At 38.0% G+C, this 20,985-nt stretch overlaps 1 protein-coding gene across 13 annotated transcripts in view; it reads left to right on the forward strand.

The window, feature by feature from the left end:
- The window catches only part of B4, a 628,513-nt gene extending 607,780 nt beyond the window's left edge, over nucleotides 1-20,733 (forward strand). For all 13 annotated transcript variants that reach the window (XM_067765289.1, XM_067765287.1, XM_067765288.1 and 10 more), the window contains one exon: nucleotides 16,193-20,733. In XM_067765289.1, coding sequence (XP_067621390.1) covers nucleotides 16,193-18,837 — 2,645 coding nt within the window. In that variant the 3' untranslated portion in view covers nucleotides 18,838-20,733. The remainder of the gene's footprint in view (nucleotides 1-16,192) is intronic.
- Nucleotides 20,734-20,985: the final 252 nt, after the last annotated feature.

Raw genomic sequence — 20,985 nt, forward strand, 5'->3', positions numbered from 1 at the left:
GAACGCTACGGTTTCTCAATGCAAATGTTGACTGATGGCTTTTTATTTAATAGTCGCGGGGCAAGCGTCAAATACCCGACACGCACACATACAAAAATTCAGTCAATCCGGTTGTAGATCGCAGCAGGCCTTAACACAATCGCACTTGACATTATTATCTGCTTTGCTTACAAAAACACGCATATTAGCATACCTACATATTCCTTACTAGGAAAATTTATATTTGTTGTGAAAAAGTTAGTACTGTTTGGTGTAAGAGTATGTACTTTAGTCTTTCCATTAATTCCATGTCCAGCTCCAACTTTCTCTTCAACTCCCACTACAACTCTCACTCTCACTGCACCCCCACTCATATATGAAATCTCTATAATAACTTTTGAATACCTTCTTCATATAATTGCGGAGCTATAGCGATTTTACCTTTTTTCTAAAAGGGGGCGTGGCCTCGCCTAGTTTTAGGGAAAAAATTCTATTTTCGAAATCCTACCTCTTCTTGAACCTTAACGAACGAAACACATACATATATAGAGATTAGTGGGTTTGTTATCGTTAGTTTGTAGCGAACGCATGTGTGTTTTTTTGCTCTCCTTTTAGAGGCAAATTTTTATTAAACTTTGTTATTTATAAATTTTAAAATAATGCCAATTTGCTCTAATTGTGCTGCCCAGTGTTTGGGTTTTTTATTAAGTAAAGAGTCAATTGCAGAAACTTTATCAAACTTAAATAATTTATGTGATTTTTTTAAATCATTGTCTGTGAGTGTGGGCGAGAGATGTTTGTCTAATGTAAATGCAAATAACAACAAAAAAACTATTGTTACTCGCTCGATGGTTAAAGGCAGTGAAAATTCTGCTAGTGTCTCAACGGGAAATGCTAATTTCTCACCTCAGCCAGCTACTGCTGCTGTTGATGGTGATACTGCTGAGGTTGGTGCAAATTTGAAAACATCAAAATCCAGTGTTGGTGCAAAAAAACCAAACAATGTTTTTCGACCAAAGCATATTTAGGTGGATAGTGACATTTCTGTTGGTACAAATACGCAAAGTTTGCCTTCGCCGTCTGCAGCTGGCAGTGCAATCGATTCTGCTGTTAATACCGCTGTCGGCGTCGCTGCTCTAAACAATAATATGCAAACATTTGCTACTGTGGCCGGCTCTCTTAGTAATGCGCATTCGCTTTTGGCGCCTGCTTCGTCACAAGTGAAACTGACGTCGAAGCCGACTACCTCTGCTGCTGCCTCAATTATGCCTGTCTCTACTGATCCATCTGCTCAACTGAATACGGTGGAGAATGCTAACGTAGTGAATTCGGCTACATCTTCTGTTTCAAAAGTACCCAATAGGAAATCTGTGCATAGTTCACAAATAACTCAAGTAAGCCACTTGTGATTGGATCTAGTGAAAATCAGGAATTACTTGTTGCCCCCAGATTTGCATGGCTGCACCTATCATCATTCTCTCCAAATGTGACCAGTGCAGAAATTGTAACGTATATTTCAAAGCACGCTGAAATTGACAAAAAATTTGTCGTGTGTTATGCACTTGTCAAAAAAGATACCAGCTTAAAAGAACTAATTAAAGTTAACTTTAAACTTGGCGTACCGCACTGCTACTACAATAAGATAGTTAATGCTAGTATCTGGCCTACAAATGTCCAAATTCGGCCGTTCCGGTCTTTTCGCAAGGAGGGGACACTTCGTCAAGTGTCGTAGTTAGTGATGTGACGCATATTATTCCTCCTAAGGACCTTAAAATTTATTATCAAAATGTATCAGGCCTCAGGACCAAGTCTTACGATCTTCATACTATGAGTTCCCACATGGATTACGACATCTTTGTTCTTGTAGAGTCGTGGTTAAATGACAATTTCCTGGATAGTGAGTTTTTTGATGAGAAATTATACTGCGTTTTTCGTAAAGATCGTGACTTTTATAAAACTGGTCTCTCAAGAGGAGGGGGCGTCTTAATTGCTGTTCAGCGAAAATATCGTTCGACATTGATGCCACTACCCAATGACGATACTCTCTTGGATCAGCTATGCATTACAGTACATGGATCTTCCAAACTATTAATTTGTGCTTCTTATATACCGCCAACTAGTGGGGATTTGCCTTACAAATATCATGTTGATAATATTGTAGCCTTAGCATCTGATCACGAAAACGTTTGCGTAATCGGAGGTTTCAACCTTAGCAAATTAGAATGGTCTAATATAAAGGGTGGCCTTGGGCTCTACCCAAAATCTATTAATACTTTTGCTGAAATATACTTGATTGATAATTTTTCAAAATGTGACCTTAGTCAAGTCAACAGTTTTTATAATACTTTTCATAGAATTTTGGACCTTATCTTTTTAAGCGATATAAACTTTTCTATCCAGGAGTGCCTCGACCCTTTGTCTACTCCTGGTTTGCATCATGTACCGCTTGTTCTTCATTTGGAATTTTATGAATTTAATACTTATTGTGAGGACTCTTTTTCAAAATTTTGCTTTAAAAATTACGATGTCGATGTTGTCAATACGGCAATTGATTCTATTGACTGGGATATGCTATTTACTGGGGTTGAAGTCTCAGGTTGTTTTGATATATTTAAGAATAATTTAAGCACTATCTGTAGTGACAACATCCCGAGAGCCAAAAAAAGGGCTTATAAAATTCCTTGGTTTACTAAGGAGTTGAAAAAACTTAAGAATTTAAGGAACAAGTTTTATAAAAAATTTAAAAAATCAAACTTGCCTTCTCATAAAGAAAAGTATTTGCAGTACTTAAAAGAGTTTAAGTCATTGAGCAAGGATTTGAAGAAGAAATATGTGCGTAACTTTGAGGCAGATACAAAATTTAATCCCAAGGCTGTCTGGTGTTATGTTAAGTCTATAAAATCCTGTTCAAGTATTCCCTCCGTTGTGTTCTTCACTGATAAGCAAGCAGGCTCTTCATCTGATGCTGCGAATCTTTTCGCTGATTTTTTAAGTTCAAATTTTGACCCAGACTCGGCCGTGAGTAATAACTGGCTTCCTCCTGCTGATTCTATGTTAAATTTTGGTGGTCTCGAGCTCACTTTAGACGATGTTGAAAGGGGGATTCAACAAGTAAAATTGTCATCACAGACTGATGTTGATGGATTGTCGTCTCTCCTTTTCAAAAACAGTTCTGCTATCGCCTACCCTCTATGGCTGCTTTTTAATAAATCCCTCGCGCAAGGGGAGTTCATTAATGCATGGAAAATTACGTTTATCACTCCCATTTTCAAAACTGGCAATAAAAACAATATTGTTAATTACAGACCGTTCTCTAAATTATCTACTGTCTCAAAAATTTTCGAATGTATTGTAAAAGAAAAAATTATTTTCTCAATAAGTCGTCTAGTCTCTGTAGATCAGCATGGTTTCATGTCGGGAAGATCAACCACGTCTAACTTGGCAGTGTTTTCGGAATACTGCATCGACGCTTTTACTAATCGAGCCCAAGTAGATACCGTGTATACCGACTTTTCAAAAGCCTTCGATAAAGTTAATCATAGTATTCTACTATCGAAATTACATTGTTTTGGTTTTCATTCTGTTTTTTTGAAATGGATTAAATCATATCTCTCCAACCGTAGTTGTACCGTGGTAGTTGATGGTATGACCTCATATCCCTTCATAGCTTCTTCAGGCGTTCCTCAAGGAAGCATACTGGGCCCTATTCTTTTTGTGATTTTCATTAATGATATTGCCAGCTGTTTTGAATCTTCGCAATTCCTGCTATACGCAGATGATATGAAGATTTTCAACAAGATTACTTGCCCCTCCGATTCAATTAAACTTCAGAAGGACCTAGATAGTGTAGTTACTTGGTGCAAAAATAATAAACTTGCGTTAAATATTAAAAAATGCTATCATGTCCCTTATTATAAATCCCGTTTACTCATTCCTACTTCCTACCACATTGGGGGCGCGCAACTAAGCACTGTGTCCGAGGTCACTGATCTTGGGGTGGTCTTTGATTCTAAGTTTTCTTTTCATAGTCATTTAAACTTTACAATAGCTAAGGCTTACTCGATGTTGGCTTTTGTTCGACGATTCAGTTCTGATTTCACTGACCCATATACTTTAAAATCACTATATACTACTTTCGTACGTTCGAAATTGGAATATGCCGTATTTATTTGGCGGCCGTATTATGCTTGTCATATTTATCGTCTGGAAAAAATTCAAAAAGTATTTATTAAGTACGCTCTACGTCCCCTTCATTTTGATCCTCCTTTTCTTTCCTATGAATCCAGATGTTTGCTTATCAATATTAAGACTTTGAACTGCAGGAGAACTTTTCTCTCTTTAATATTTGTTTTTAATTTAATCCGTGGGTCTGTTGATTGTCCGTACCTGTTAGAACGCATTTTCCTTGCTATTCCACATATTTGCCTAAGAAATAATGCGTATTTTTTTGTAGGATTGGCAAGAACTAATTATGCTGCAAATGCTCCTCTTTCCAGAGCTCTTAAAGAGTTTAACTTGCTCTCAAATTCGTCAATTTTGGACTTTTCCTACTCTGAAAATACTTTTAAATTGTTACTTAACCAAATACTAAATTAGTGGTTAAGTCTTTATATATGTCACTAGTCTGTAAGAAATGTAACAATTTCAAGATGAGTAAATAAATAAATAAATAAATAAAATGGTTACAGATTTGTCATCCATTTTACATTGAAGCTTTATCGGTATTTGTCTCATAACAATCCGATGAGTCGTCATAAAAAAAAACGATTACGCGCCGTAAAAAAAAACTAATAACATTGTGATAACAGATCGTTAAACTTTTGTTAGCAAATCGATAGTAATTTGATAGCATTTCGATAACTTTTCGATAAAAAATATAAAATCGCTATATTTTTGAAAACTAAACGCTATATTTTCGATAAAATATCGATAATTTTTTGAAAGAATGGACAACTTTTCGATAACAAGTCGACAACATGCTGTTAATAAAATGTTAACACTCCGATAACACGCTATGAAAAAAGTGGTAAAACTCCGTTAACAAATCAACAACTTTTCAATAAATAATCGACAGAGCAGAACTGAAACAGAGAGTTTAGTTTTAGTTTTAGCAGTACCAGTTTCATAACAAACCGATGAGTCGTAGGTAATAAATCGATAACACACCGATAACAGAACAGAAGCACTATGACATGAAATCGAGAACATTTCGATATTAAATTGATAACTTTTAAATGGCAAATCGATAACGTTTGAAAACAATTCGATAAGAATGTGTTAACATATCGATGATTAACCAAATAATTTTTCGATAGTAAAACGATAATCTTTTTTAAAACAGATCTATAACTTTATGATAACATATCCATGATTGACCGATAACTTTTCGATAGTGAATCGAAAAACTTTCGTAGCATATTGATCACTTTTTTATGACCAATCGAGAAATAGAAAACCAAAAACCAACAACTAGTCGATAAAAAACAGGTAACTCACTGATAACCTTTCTCATCGATAGCAAATTTATAACACTTCGTTAACAAATCGATAAGCCGTCTGAAGCTTGTCGATAACACCACACACAAGCCGATAGGTCATCAATAATAAATGGAAAATAGGCCAATAACCTGCCGATTAAAAGCCGCTAGCTCATCGATAACAAAGCCGCTAACTCTTCGATAACAAATTGTTAGCACGCATTGCCTTGCCTTAATTTGCTGTACGATATCTGCTCTACCACTTACATTGTGCCCACATTAAGGTACAGGTAGTGACTTTACTTACGCTTACATTCTATATACCCCCATACAGCATACCAATCATACACATTACACCTACATTTGCCTTCTATATTCCCACATGTAGCATACCACTTGCAAAGGATACGCTTACGCTTATATGCTGGATTCTCCCATCTGAAGTGAAAAGCCCCACTGAAAAAGAGGCTGTACGGCGCAACCCGTTCAAGGAGCTGCCAACGAAATTTAAAGCTTCTCATCCTCACCTACGCATGGCGAATCCTGTTTCTTAAGCAGGGCAGTCTCTGGCGACCCCTAGTTCCTTGTGGAACTAGACTGCGCGGCACAAGGTTCCGGGTGGTTCTATTAAATCTTTCCCGAAATAGTCAGTCTTGTACCTTAAAGGTGCTTGTTACTGCAACGTATCGGATCCAGATCCGGCAAAGGACAATACAATAACTGAGCAATAACTATCCAACAACACATACGATTAGAAGTTCATACATATATCTACTCATAAAGACGAATAATTAAAATGATTTTAATACCACCACCAATAACCACCATTCATGGTTGCTGTTGACATTTGGCTGCTGAAAGCAATTTACACAAATATTTATAAATCGTTACTGATGAGCGCGAGCCAAATTGTTGCGGCGACCCCAGCAGTACGCTTGAAGCAATCCGCAGCCTCCGCACAAATAACCGCAAGAGTATGCGCATACTTTTGTTCTAATTTTCCGTGCTTATGCAATATTGGTTGCTTAATTTGTTCAATTTGGTTTAACTAGCTTTGGCAAATGCCACTGGCAATTTACTTTTATTTAGCACAGACCAACAGCCATCAAACCCTCTAATTTAACGCTTATGAGCTTTTAAGCTCATATTTATGTAAATGCCTGTGCCTGTGATTATGTGTGTTCGCTCTTAATCATTGCTTGCAAATTTCAATATGATTTTGGCGCCAAGTGTTCTAACGAAAAAGACAAGCGTACACCGTAAGTTTTCTTCTGGTGGTTGCAGTCTTTAATTTGTAAAACCGATGCACTCATGAAGGCAAACAACCATACCCACCCACCCTCTACTCAGTGCCAACTTGCTTATGTGTCTTCTTGGCTTTTGCCATTGCTTGCTTCTTCCCCTTCTGCTGCTGACCACATGCTGTGGCCGTTTGTTACATACAAATTATTACGACAAATTACGCTTATGTTTATGATGCTTTTAAGGCTATACGACATTGCGGCTACAGTTTTTTTAATTTGCTGTGTGCCACCACCTCTTGTTGCAAGCAATTCGAAATGGCATGGGGCCTACACAAACTACAACTCAGCTCAAGATCACAAAAACAAATAAGAATTTTGCCCAAGTACCTACATGTAATTGCACTTGCATTTTTTACTGCGATTAATATTTTGGTATTTATGTTCTTGGGGAAGTTGCTTAAGCGTATTTTACTTAGATTTTATTTTGATTTACATACTGTAATGAATTTTGGCAAATTCCTGATAATTATGCACCTTCTGCTAACGTTCGAATCGCTGAACTGTTGAATAAATAACTCTAATATTCAGTATTGCAAAATGGTCTTTATTAGACTACTTTGGGAGTAGTACTTCACAATTATAACTAACTTCACAACTAATACCGTGTTTAAATCAAACTGGTTAGTTATTTCTCGGCTTGCGCTGCTTTTATACTCTCTGTTGCATCGCTCGCATATTTCTCCTAAGGTCTAGACTTTTCACGAACTTGGGACAGTTTTATCGTTTTTAGCTATGTGCGTGTGTATGTGTGAGTAACAACTTCTGCTCTTAGCTGATGCCTACATGTGTGTATGTGAGATATCTCTTCACTTCGAGCTGCTGGTTATGTGTGTGGAATATTCTTCATTGCCTTGCACATGAGCGTAGCTGCTTGCTTTAGTGTGTACACGTATGTGTGTGGCTGCTTGCTGTTTTTGTTGTTGTGATTATTTACTAACAGCATAGTGATGCCAACATTCGCCACAATACATACAAATCGAAGTTGAGCGCGTGGGTCGTTGTGTTAAATTTAATAGATTTAGTCTGTTCGCCCTTAATTAGATGGCGAAAGCTGCCCGAGGCGCTAAGCCTTGTTGCAGCTGCTGAAGCTATTTTTGGGCGTTATATCTTCAAGCGGGATGGACAGAATGACATACAATGCTGCCGTCGAGGTAGTTTTCAAGTTTCTGTTATGCTAACTATTAATTATCTGCATAGCGCCCTCAAGTTTTTTGGTAGGGATTCAAGGGGCTGATAAACGCAATACAAAGTTTTAGAGCTTCAAAGCTTCCGCAACCCAATGGTCAACCTCACCTACGCGAGGGGAATGCTGTTACAAATATGAATTTATCATACATATGTTTAGCAGGCGAGGCTCTAGCGACGTCAAGTTACTTATGGCACTAGCGGGTGGGGGGGGGGGGGGGGGGGTGCGGTATGGCCCAGAAGATTTAATGTTGTTATATTAATCGTTCCCGAGATGGTGAGGCTAGTACCTTCATTGTGCTTTGTTACCAGAACGTACCGGATCTGTATCTGGCAAAAGACCATCAACATCGATAACGTTCCCCAAAGGGAGTGTCTTTATCGTTAATACAACCATAACAACAACAACAACAAGTTTTTTCGTATGCGTAATTTTGTGGGTGGCTGTCCACCAAACTAGGAACCGACAGTTCAGTGTTGGCTTGACAATTGCCGTAAATACACAACTTGTACCACCAACTTTGGCTTAGTCCAACCAGGGACCTTATTTTCCTAGTAAATAATACGAGATCGTTTTTTCCGATTCCAGATGCTCAGGCATGCACATCCTGAAGGGCGTGATCCACAAAGGAGCTGATTGTTAGGAGACATTTTCCGCTTATGATGACTGAAACCTCTTCTGCATACACCGTGAGTTCGGCTGGTCCTCTATCGAAACGCCTATGCAATTGGTTGGTAACCGTGGTCCACAGCATTGCTTATAAAACCCCACCCTGTAGCATTCATCTGTTTACAGACTTTGTGGCCTCACATAGAACCCACTGCGACCTGATCATTGTACAGCTAAACATGGATCCAATCCAATTTGCCAAGGCCGAATGTAAGTTGTTGAAAGCCACGGCAATGTCCAGAAAAAAAACATAGAACATATTTCTGGTGTTTTCAGACTTGCTCTATATTCATGACCACCTACATATATAACTTATGGAGAACTTATCGATACCAAACCAATACCAAAATGATACTTTTTGGTAACAAATCTAAAAATGTTTCATAACTATCGATATACAATTTTTAACACTTCGATAGCAAATATCTAACTTGTCTATACCACGTGGATAACATAGCGATAACTCGACTATAAGATTTGGATAACACTTTACCACCTCGATAACAAATTGATAACACGCCGCCCGGTTTCGGCTCCCACTACATTGTTTCCACATTACGCTTCAGCGCATACATTTTGTATTCCCCTTACAGCAAACCAATCCCATACACTACGCCTAAACTTACCCTATCCTTACATTCTGGATTCCCGCATACCGTGAGCAAAGATGTTTACACATTAAAAGACTCAATATGAGCAGCGGGTTAGGGGATCAGAATATACCCGCGGTAGGTATGCCTGTCGTCAGAGGCGACTAAAATACCAGATTCAAGGGGCTATGTAGCGCAACCTTTCAGGTTGCCAGCGCAATATATAGCTTCTCCAAACCCAATTGTCAACCTCACCTATCCGCGGTGAATCCTGTTTCACTAACAGACGAGGCTCTGGCGACCCCAATCTCCTCATAGAACTTGAGGGGTGGGGAGGGAGGGAATGGCCTGAAGGTTTAATGCGGCCGCATAAATCGTTCTCGAGATGGTCGGGCTAGCACCTTAATGGTGCTGTGGTACCGGAGCCGGATCTATATCCGGCAAAGGACCATCACATCGATAACACTCCCCAAAGCCTTCGGGGAGCAACCTTATCGCTTCAACAACAACAACAACAACAAGCAAAAGAGGCACACGCTGAGGAATGAGGAGCTGTATTTAATGATATTTATTTATTTATTTAAAACTAGCAGGGTACCCGACGTTGTTCGGGATGCGTATTTATATTAAAGTGGCCCTTATTTTTTTTTTTTAATTTTATTTAGTGTATGTGTACGACAACCAATCGCACACCTACCAAAGCATCGCAGTACACACGAAAACTTTGCGCCACCTGTCAGCGAATAGATAAACCGAATTGCACCAAAAGGTTTGAATCCCTGATTAACGCGTGTAAAAGGTTTAAAATCTTAGCTAAAAGTATTTCATATTGTAGGTAAATTTAAAGATTTTGGAGCAAATACATTTTGACCGATAACTCAGTTATCGATTAATTTATTGAAATATCACAAAATTCAAATGAAACCTGTGACCTTCCTCTATTTTTTGATGCCCATATTGTACGCATATTTAGAGGTTTTAGGTAACCTCATTTTAACCGATTATCGTAATATGGCAGCGTGAAATAATTTTTTTTGGTACGCCACTGTATCTATTCATGAATTTGATTTTTAATTTATATGAAGCTGAAAAAAAACTTTGCAAAAGCATTCTTTGATATTTGTTTGGAAACTAAGTGTATTTTCCTTCGTTTTTCAAAAAAAAAATCCTTAAAAGTAGCTTAATTATTTATAGCTTAAACAACTACATCTTTTTTGTTTCTCACGTGATTTTAATGAAATAAGTTCTAGATTCCCTTCTGGATTACAGGCTATCCATCTGTGAAAGTCTCATATAAATCCATTTGTTAGTTTCCGAGATTATCGATATCATACAGACAAACGGACAAACCGACAAACAGACAAACAGAAAAAAGTGGTGGCGATGGATTCTACGACATTCCAAACGTCAAGTACACATTTTTTTTTTAGAAATATTGGATGTACAGACACGATTTTCTCGAGATTTATTATAGTATAGATAGATAGAAGATAGATTTCCTTCGTTTTTCAAAAAAAATTATAGCTTAAAAAACTACATCTTTTTTGTTTCTCACGTGATTTTAATGAAATAAGTTCTAGATTCCCTTCTGGATTACAGGCTATCCATCTGTGAAAGTCTCATACAAATCCATTTGTTAGTTTCCGAGATTATCGATATCATACAGACAAACAGCCAAACCGACAAACAGACAAACATAAAAAAGTGGTGGCGATGGATTCTACGACATTCCAAACGTCAAGTACACATCTTTTTTTAGAAATATTGGATGTACAGACACGATTTTCTCGAGATTTATTATAGTATAGATAGATAGAAGATAGATTTCCTTCGTTTTTCAAAAAAAATTATAGCTTAAACAACTACATCTTTTTTTGTTTCTCACGTGATTTTAATGAAATAAGTTCTAGATTCCCTTCTGGATCACAGGCTATCCATCTGTGAAAGTCTCATATAAATCCATTTGTTAGTTTCCGAGATTATCGATATCATACAGACAAACAGCCAAACCGACAAACAGACAAACAGAAAAAAGTGGTGGCGATGGATTCTACGACATTCCAAACGTCAAGTACACATTTTTTTTTAGAAATATTGGATGTACAGACACGATTTTCTCGAGATTTATTATAGTATAGATAGATAGAAGATAGATTTCCTTCGTTTTTCAAAAAAAATTATAGCTTAAAAAACTACATCTTTTTTGTTTCTCACGTGATTTTAATGAAATAAGTTCTAGATTCCCTTCTGGATTACAGGCTATCCATCTGTGAAAGTCTCATACAAATCCATTTGTTAGTTTCCGAGATTATCGATATCATACAGACAAACAGCCAAACCGACAAACAGACAAACATAAAAAAGTGGTGGCGATGGATTCTACGACATTCCAAACGTCAAGTACACATCTTTTTTTAGAAATATTGGATGTACAGACATGATTTTCTCGAGATTTATTATAGTATAGATTTCCTTCGTTTTTCAAAAAAAATTATAGCTTAAACAACTACATCTTTTTTGTTTCTCACGTGATTTTAATGAAATAAGTTCTAGATTCCCTTCTGGATTACAGGCTATCCATCTGTGAAAGTCTCATATAAATCCATTTGTTAGTTTCCGAGATTATCGATATCATACAGACAAACGGACAAACCGACAAACAGACAAACAGAAAAAAGTGGTGCCGGTGGATTCTACGACATTCCAAACGTCAAGTACACTCATTTTTTTTTAGAAATCTTGGATGTACAGACACGATTTTCTAGAGATTTATTATAGTACTAGCAGGGTACCCGACGTTGTTCGGGATGCGTATTTATATTAAAGTGGCCCTTATTTTTTTTTTTTTTATTTAGTGTATGTGTACGACAACCAATCGCACACCTACCAAAGCATCGCAGTACACACGAAAACTTTGCGCCACCTGTCAGCGAATGGATAAACCGAATTGCACCAAAAGGTTTGAATCCCTGATTAACGCGTGTAAAAGGTTTAAATCTTAGCTAAAAGTATTTCATATTGTAGGTAAATTTAAAGATTTTGGAGCAAATACATTTTGACCGATAACTCAGTTATCGATTAATTTATCGAAATATCACAAAATTCAAATGAAACCTGTGACCTTCCTCTATTGTTTGATGCCCATATTGTACGCATATTTAGAGGTTTTAGGTAACCTCATTTTAACCGATTATCGTAATATGGCAGCGTGAAATAATTTTTTTTGGTACGCCACTGTATCTATTCATGAATTTGATTTTTAATTTATATGAAATTGAAAAAAAAACTTTGCTAAGGCATTTTTTGATATTTGTTTGGAAACTAAGTGCATTTTCCTTCGTTTTCAAAAAAAAAAAATCCTTAAAAGTAGCTTAATTATAGCTTAAACAACTATATCTTTTCTGTTTCTCACGCGATTTTAATGAAATAAGTTCCAGATTCCCTTCTGGATTACAGGCTATCCATCTGTGAAAGTCTCATAAAAATCCATTAGCTAGTTTCCGAGATTATCTATATCATACAGACAAACAGAAAAAAGTGGTGCCGATGGATTCTACGACATTCCAAACGTCAAGTACACTCGTTTTTTTTTTAGAAATCCTGGAATACAGACACGATTTTCTAGAGATTTATTATAGTATAGATTATAGTCGACTCAAAAACAAAGCGGCCGACTGTTAAAAATTTAAATTAAATTGTATATAATTATAGGCATTACAATTTCTATTATACAGAAAGTAATGTTATTTAAGGATTTATATAAGTGTCCCCAGTGGTGGGTCATCGTGAGGAGCTCAGAAGGGAGCTTACGCGAGTTGCTCAGAAAGGACCTTGGCGCCCATAAGGGGGCTGATGCGACGTGCTCATAAAGGAGCCAGATGCGCAGTAGGGGGAACGCGCGAACTGGTTGAAGTACCGATGTAGCCAATCCATCCTTATACGATATCGTGCCTGTTTTCAACGGAAGAAATAATAATTCCAGCATATTAAAAAAATAAATTAGCTTGTATCTCTTAGTTTAGAAAGGTAAGTATTGCATTACGTATAGTGACAAAAGTACATTCAAGACTGATACAGCTATACAAGTCACTGTAGTGCGAGCACCAGATAAGTAGAGGATTGTGTTTAGCAAAGTTTCGACGACAAAGGGGTAAATAAAAAGGAAACGTAGTGTCTGGAAACCCTAGTAAGAACTGCAAAAAAACAATCGGCTGAGAAGGTCAGCAGAATCAATTGCTCCGATATTGAGCTTATGGATGAACAATACCCCTAGTAAGATTCTCCGGTTTTCCAGAGTGGGTAAGCTAATAAAAAGAAGTATATTTCTGTATGGTGGAAGGTGGAGACTTGAGTCCCAGTTAAGGCCACGTAATGCGAATATCAAAATTGCTTTTGAACAGACTCAAGACTCTTTATATGATTTTGAGAAACAGGGCACTAAACGCATGAGCAATACTCGAGTATTGGACGGATCAGCGATGTGTAAAGAATCCTAGTGAGGTATGGATCATCGAACTCTTTAGCCTATCTTTTAACGAACCCAAGTACGCCCAACGCTTTGTTGGCAATAGATGAAATATGCATGTTGAAACTCAGTTTCGGATTAAAAAGAACACCTAGATCATTTACAATAGATATACGCTTCAAAGGGGTACCATCTATTACATACGGTTTCAAAACTGGTTTCACTCGGCGAAATGTCATATGCTTATATTTAGAGCAATTCGAAGCTAGTAAATTTGTTGTGCACCAACAATGGAACGAGTCTAAGTCCGTCTGAAAAAGATCCAAGGCTCTCAAATCGGTAGGACAGTAAGTGTAGCAAAGTTTTACATCATCCGCATACATTATAATATGGGAATGTAATATTATATGTGGCAAGTCGTTTATGAATAGGGTAAAGAGCAAAGGGCCTAGATGACTTCCCAAAGGAACACTGGAGAAAACTCCAAACGATTCCGAGAGATTGCACTTGAACAGGAGTTTTTGGGTCCGGTTAGAAAGATATCTTTTCAGCCACATTAATAGGGCAAACGGAAAGCCCAGTAAATCAAGCTCATGAATAAGTAACTCATGGTTGACTGAATCGAATGCTTTGCTGAAATCAGTATAGACGACATCCGTTAGCTTGTTCGCTAAAAATCCTTCCATAACTAAAGAGGTAAATACTAGCAAGTTTGTAGTGGTTGACCTTTGACGAATGAAGCCGTGTTGGCATGGAGATAAAAGGGAAGAGCACTGATATTGAAGTTGACTGGTAACAATCTGTTTAAACACTTTAGGAATAGCCGAAAGTTTAGCAATACCCCTATAGTTCTCAACTTTTGACCTACTACCTTTTTAATATAGGGGTATAATAAAAGACTGTTTCCAAAGTGACGGGAATGACGCAGATCTCAGAGAGAGCTCAAATAATTTTAAAATAGGCTCATATATGTTTTCAGCGCAGTACTTAAGCACACAACTAGGAACACCATCTGGTCCCGGAGAAAAGTTGTACTTCAAGGATTGAAGACTCTGAAGACCAATATTACCATCAATAGCAGGATTCCTAATGGAAGTCGAGCTATCTAAGCGATAGGGGTATTGACCGGAACGAAAACCACTGGATGAATACGTGGACTTAAAGGACTCAGAAAATAGTTCAGCAACGTGGTCAACAGTGCAAGCTTTTTTACATCCAAAGGTTAATGAGGGAGGATACCCAGAAGTTTTCCGTTTTGAATTTACGAAACTGTAAAACTTTTTTGGATTTTCAAAAAATTTAGCTTTACAACAACTTAAGTAATTTTTATAATAAAGCTAATTAAGATGGTGAAAGTTAGAACGAGCTATTAGATATTTAGAGAAGTTTGCAGATGTTCCCGTTTTCTTGAATTCCTTATAAAGCCTAGATTTGATGTTATTAAGTCTGATAAGTTGCCTTGAAAACCAAGGCGGCTTATTCGAACACAGGGTATAGCGAGTAGGAATACAGGTATTAAAGAAGCCGTCAAGTGTACTGTAAAATATGGAGATTGCCGAATCGACATCAGTGCATGCATAGAGATCCAACCAATCATGGGAAGCCAACAGATCATTAAGCATAATGAAATTCGCTTTGTAGAAACATCTAGAACGGGGTCGATCCTGTACTTGAATTCTGCGGGGTAGACTGATATCAAGTGATATCTCTAGCGTAGGTTGCAGAGGGTCTTCTGGAAGGGATAAAGGTGGAATTTGAGTAAGGGTAGTGCCCACCGAGCCATCCACAAATACTAAATCCAGCATTTTGTTTCTACTATTGGGAATGTTGTTAATCTGAAGAAGGGTGAGTCTAACAGGCAATTGAGAAAATCGTGTTGAGCAGTGGGAGTTAAAAAGTTTGAATGACTCATATTAACCCTGCTAACTGTTGGCAAGTTAAAATCACTAACAACAACAAGTCGGTTATTATCACCTAACTGCGAATGCAAATCGCAGATGGCCGAGCTGTGACTAGCATAAACATCCATATCCGAACAAGGTGGAATGTACGAACAGCAAACAATTACGCTATAGGTACCGAATGAAAGCCTAACTGCTATGAATTCGATATGAGAGATATTGTCCAGCAAAGTCAACTCAGATGAGAGGTTAGAATCAACAGCAATAAGGACACCTCCCGCTCTAAAAAAAACGGGCACGCCGATAAACAGCTATTTATTTGAAAATACCTCAGAATTGAAATTATCAAGCTTTAGCCAGGTCTCCGTAAAGGTGACTACTTGTGCCGTAAAAGTGAAGCTATTAAGGAAAAAGTGGCGAGTTTTGATGGTAGGACACGAACATTTTGGTAATTAATGATGAGATGGGACGAATCAATAATTACCTTTGTGTTCTTGTTTCTGGTAATTATTGTAGTTTTATTGTTGTATCTTACATCAATATTGTGTAAGCATTTTAGTTGTACAAAACTTTGTTTTCCGATACCATCTACAATATATCCCTATCTTCTTCTCTTTACAGGTTACTTCTCTCTGCTCAATGACAAGGGTATGCCCACAGCAACTCTCTACACATCGCTGATACAGCTGGTGCGTGAGCGTGTGTATAAATTTGTTTCAGTTGACAATATGCCCGCCTTCACAGAATCTCAACCCAACGTAAATAACCCACCCGTAGAGGGATGCATACCAATATACAATCAACAACCACCACCACCAACCAACAATCGACCACAATATGTAAAGACTACAGCGCGAGGTGGACAAGTATTTCGATTGCTTGCCGTCTTCGAAGATGGCAAACAAGATCATGCGACCGTCGGCTGCGCCGGAGGCGTAACAGCCAAAGCGAGCAACAATCATGGACGTGAGAAGGAAAAAGGGCGCTATGCTCAGCTGTTAAACGAGAATCGACAAGTGCTTTACGTCTCACTCTCCACGAAGGGTAAATATTATGAAATTGAACGAGGCATACCACAAATTCTGCAAAAACTGGGCGGTATTGGCAATGATGCTAACAAAAAAGTGAATCCCGATTGTGTGCATCGCATAACAGCACTGGTAACACCACAACGTGAATTGCCGCTCACGCTGCGCTACATTTCTGGACCGCATGGCTGCAATAGCGCAATACCAGAAAATGTTTGCTTAACGCACATAACTACCGAAAATGTGGTAATCGCTTGCCCAATTGAAGATGTTGAGGTGCTAAGTCCACTACATTTACGCAAGCTGCATTTATCCAAAGAGATGAATTTACTAAAGAGCTCATTAGGTTTTGAAAGCGAACAACGTATGCTAGCCAATCCCAATGTGCAAAATATACTGAAATTTTGTCAATTCAATTGTGATCAGTTTTTGAAAATGGTTGAGGTGGAAGTGTTGCATCGTCCCGAGCGTTCAGGTTCGAAAAGTCGTGGTGAAGGCTTGAAAATACTTAAGCCGCTACATTTGCCAAAGTTGCTGAGACGTGAAAAGACCACAATATCTGCGCATGAGAAGGAGGATTCAATTATATTTTTAAGTAAATCAGATCTCGCCAATTTGGAGGCGAAGGAAACGGCGTCGCAAACTGCTTTGGAGAGCGCACCTGGTAGCGGCAACCGCATTACAGAAAAAATGACAGTTTTTCAAACGACCAAGAAGAAATGGTTTCGCAAGCAAGATAAGCACGCCGCACACACTATGACCTCCTACGAACTGGATATGCAAGCGAAACGCATGAGCATGGAACGCTATTCGGATATGTCGAAACTGTTGCAAGAACGTTTTGGCGACAAACCCAACGCACAAGCGCAAAATGCACATAAATCTGTGTCCGAGCCTAGCGGTGGCGCATCGGACATTGGCTGTTCAGATATGGAAACAACAACGCTCGCTACAATCGACGAGAAGCTGAAAAAGATTGAGACCAAAGGTAAGATAATGATAACAAAATCCATGTCGCTGCAAGACATCGAACTCATAAGCGGCGGTGGCGCCTCACGTAAACCTGACCTTCTACCCGCGGACACCATTTCTGAAGCGGGCACAGATTTGGAAGATCTTGAAAATCAAGATCCCGTACCACAATCATTTATCACAGAAAAACTCTACAATGAATTTCATGTAAAAACAAGACAGTACAGTAAATCCTCATCAAGTTTACATCAGCTTTTGAATTTTTCGCGTCCACAAAAATTGCAGCTACATGACAATAAACGTTCAATGGCGCAGCTCAAGCACCAAAATGTGGTAAATAGCGTGCCCGCAAGGCCAAACATCGACAGACGACTCGATTTCAATATTGGCGAGCCGGTAACGGGTAGACGCGCCGCGGGTGGCCTATCGTTGCTCGCAGGTAGCGCCAGTTTTGGCATTGCAACAAACCACAACTACAACAACTCGGCGCTTACAACACCGCTCACTCCCACCAGCTTAATCGACGATTTACCATACTCAAGCGTGCGCGATTCGTTAGTGCTCTCAAGTGACGAATCAGCAGCCGATAATCCAGCGGGTAATATATGTCAAGCGCTCAATCTCATCGATTACAACAAAGAGAATATCTACGCAGAAATATGTCATGACAATATTAGTTGCAATGCAGCATCATCATCGGCCAACTCGTCATGCACTACAACAACGGCAGCTGGCACTGTCGTTTCGGCTATGGGTGGCATACGGTCATCGATAACACGTGACAATTTCTCCGCTGAAACACATTCCACGCATATCTCTGATGATTATGGCGATTATGCATCGCTCACCTACGTACCAATTGAACGTCCTGCGCAAGCATTGGCTGCTGAGCATACTGCAGCTGTTGTTGCGCTCACGAAATCGGTAAGCGGTCATACGATCGCGAACTCAACAGGTTTAGCAGCAATAAGTCGCGTACAAATCAATTGCAACTCTGTCAGCCCTGTAAGTTATCATACTGTTTACTTAGGCGATGAGCCGCTGAATAGCAGTGGTAAGCAGCACGAGCGTGCAGGCAGACGCACGAAAGAGGTGCGCAAAAGTCGTGAGCATGTAACGACGGTGGCTTTGGAGGGCAACTCTTTGGGATATGAGGCAAGCAATGGTACTGGTGGTAGTGGCGGTAGCGGTATTAGTGCTGCGGCTGCGCATTTCGCCAATGAGATCGAAGAAATAGCCGACAATATATATAATACATTAAAATGATGACTAATGTGATTTAGCTGGAAATTGGGTGCAACAGTATTTAGTATAATGAGCTATTAATAATGAGTTCTATTAAAAGGTCAGCGCGTCATCGTGTAACGATTTTGAGCTGAGAAAAAGTCAACAGAATAATAAAGCACTAGATTAAGTTGTTAAGCTTTTGTAATTGTATTAATACATGTACTTTGTTGAACAGGGGCCTTATGTTATAATTAAGTGGTGCATTCGGGAGCTTCGGTAAACTATTCGGTATTCACCGATAAGTCGTGTGAGCGTAGCGACAGTGATTTAGTAAAGCAAGCAGTCAATCAGTTTTAGCTATTACTTCAAGGAGCGAAATTTCCATGCGTTAATTCTATGCTCAAACATTCTCCATGTCAACACATACTACGAAATAGTTGCGCTTGTATTCGAAGCTCTCCCGGGGTTTTGCACCACTGTTGTAATTCAATTCAGAAAAAAAAAAAATGCACTCAATGCAAATTTCCTTCGAAATATATTTCATAATGAGGCTCCGGTTCCAAAGAAGAAACAGAAATGTGATGTAAAAGTTTTTATGATTCATATTAGTTAAGGTGCGTTTATTTTATTTATTTTTTTTTTTTCAAGAATAGGTAACATACCTATCTATACTAATTAACATTACAGCGATGAATGTATAAAATATAATTTTAATTGCAACTTTAGTATAAAGGCCCACTGTTCAAATTTGTATTTATTTGAATTATGTTGTTTGGTCTCATCATAAGCACATAATAAGTACTCTGTGACAGTGGATTAAGACTTTCACGAAAGTAGTGAAAATGCGCTATTAGTTTTCGAAATGTCAAAATAGTATACTAGATTTAGTGAACAAAATTCAAATTAAAATATCATTATTTCATTTTCTAATAAAATTTTTTTTGTTCATGCAATTACTGTTAAAGCAAAAAAAAAAATGTATCTATTTTTCTCCGACGCGTTCCACACGTTACTGCGTCTTCTTCAGGGATACTATATATTAATTCAAACAATTAGTCTTAAGAGGTAACTCGAAACGAATTTGCGTCTTGTGTTTACCAATTCAAAATGGCCTATGACATTGTAATGATTTTCCATCAATCCTTGTTAAGTTTAGTTATACGACAATAACACAAAAGTTAAAATAAGATTATTTCCTCACAAGAAACAAAGCGTCTAATGGCCCTACTGGGTCCTACCAAAGGTGACATCTCTCTCTTATTTTACATACTTGGAATGGTTCCTTTGAGAATAATCTCTGGGTTGAAACAACTTCCAACAGTCGCGTGACAGCACAGTCGCTGTGTTTTTATTTGCCGTCGCCACCGTGCGTAAGACTGGCATAGAATATTTCTCTCTCACATGCTGATTGTCTGCGCTCATGCTTTTGTAGAATTTATCTTAGCGTAACTGTAGAGCTTATATAAATTCGTTCGCCGAGAGAGGTCGTTTTATTTACAATTACAGTTGCCTTATCAGTCCACAGTAACATTTGGACTATCGAGTGGAAGATCACCATAAAGCGACTGCGGTTTCAAAAGCGGCCTATCTCAGAAAACTTTTGAAAAACGCCCTACTTAAAAATTTTATCTCATTAATTTCAGAAATACATTTTCTTAGCATAAATCCAATACTTTTACGTTGCAGATAGAGAAAAAATTAGCGTTCCTCAACCGAACTTTAAGATGGGTGTTTTTGAAAAAAAATCAGAAATATCGAAAAAAAATTCATAAAAAATCGATGCATTTGTGTGACAGCTCAACATTTTTTTTTGATTACAAATCGACAACTATTCGATATATCATCGATACTTCTTCGATAACAAATCGATAAATTTTTTTTACTCAATATTTCGATAAGAAGTCGTGAATTATTCGATAACAAAAAAAGGGAAAACGGACTAATCAGCTACGTTCTCGTAAGAAAAAAAAAATGCAAACCTATTCCGATGCATATGAGATGGATGCTGGCAAAATGGTGCCTAAAACTATGCAAGCGCACTCATCAAATTGTCATTGTTTTTAGAGAAACAAGATTAAGTTTGCACGGCAATCACAATTAATTATTTTATTTTTGTTTTACTGCGATACAATTTACATACCATTCAAATCATTTAAAACTTGGTAACTTAAGTTAAAGGTAGAAAAA

This window comes from Eurosta solidaginis, chromosome 2, assembly GCF_040869045.1.
Source record: "Eurosta solidaginis isolate ZX-2024a chromosome 2, ASM4086904v1, whole genome shotgun sequence".
Taxonomy (NCBI): domain Eukaryota; kingdom Metazoa; phylum Arthropoda; class Insecta; order Diptera; family Tephritidae; genus Eurosta; species Eurosta solidaginis.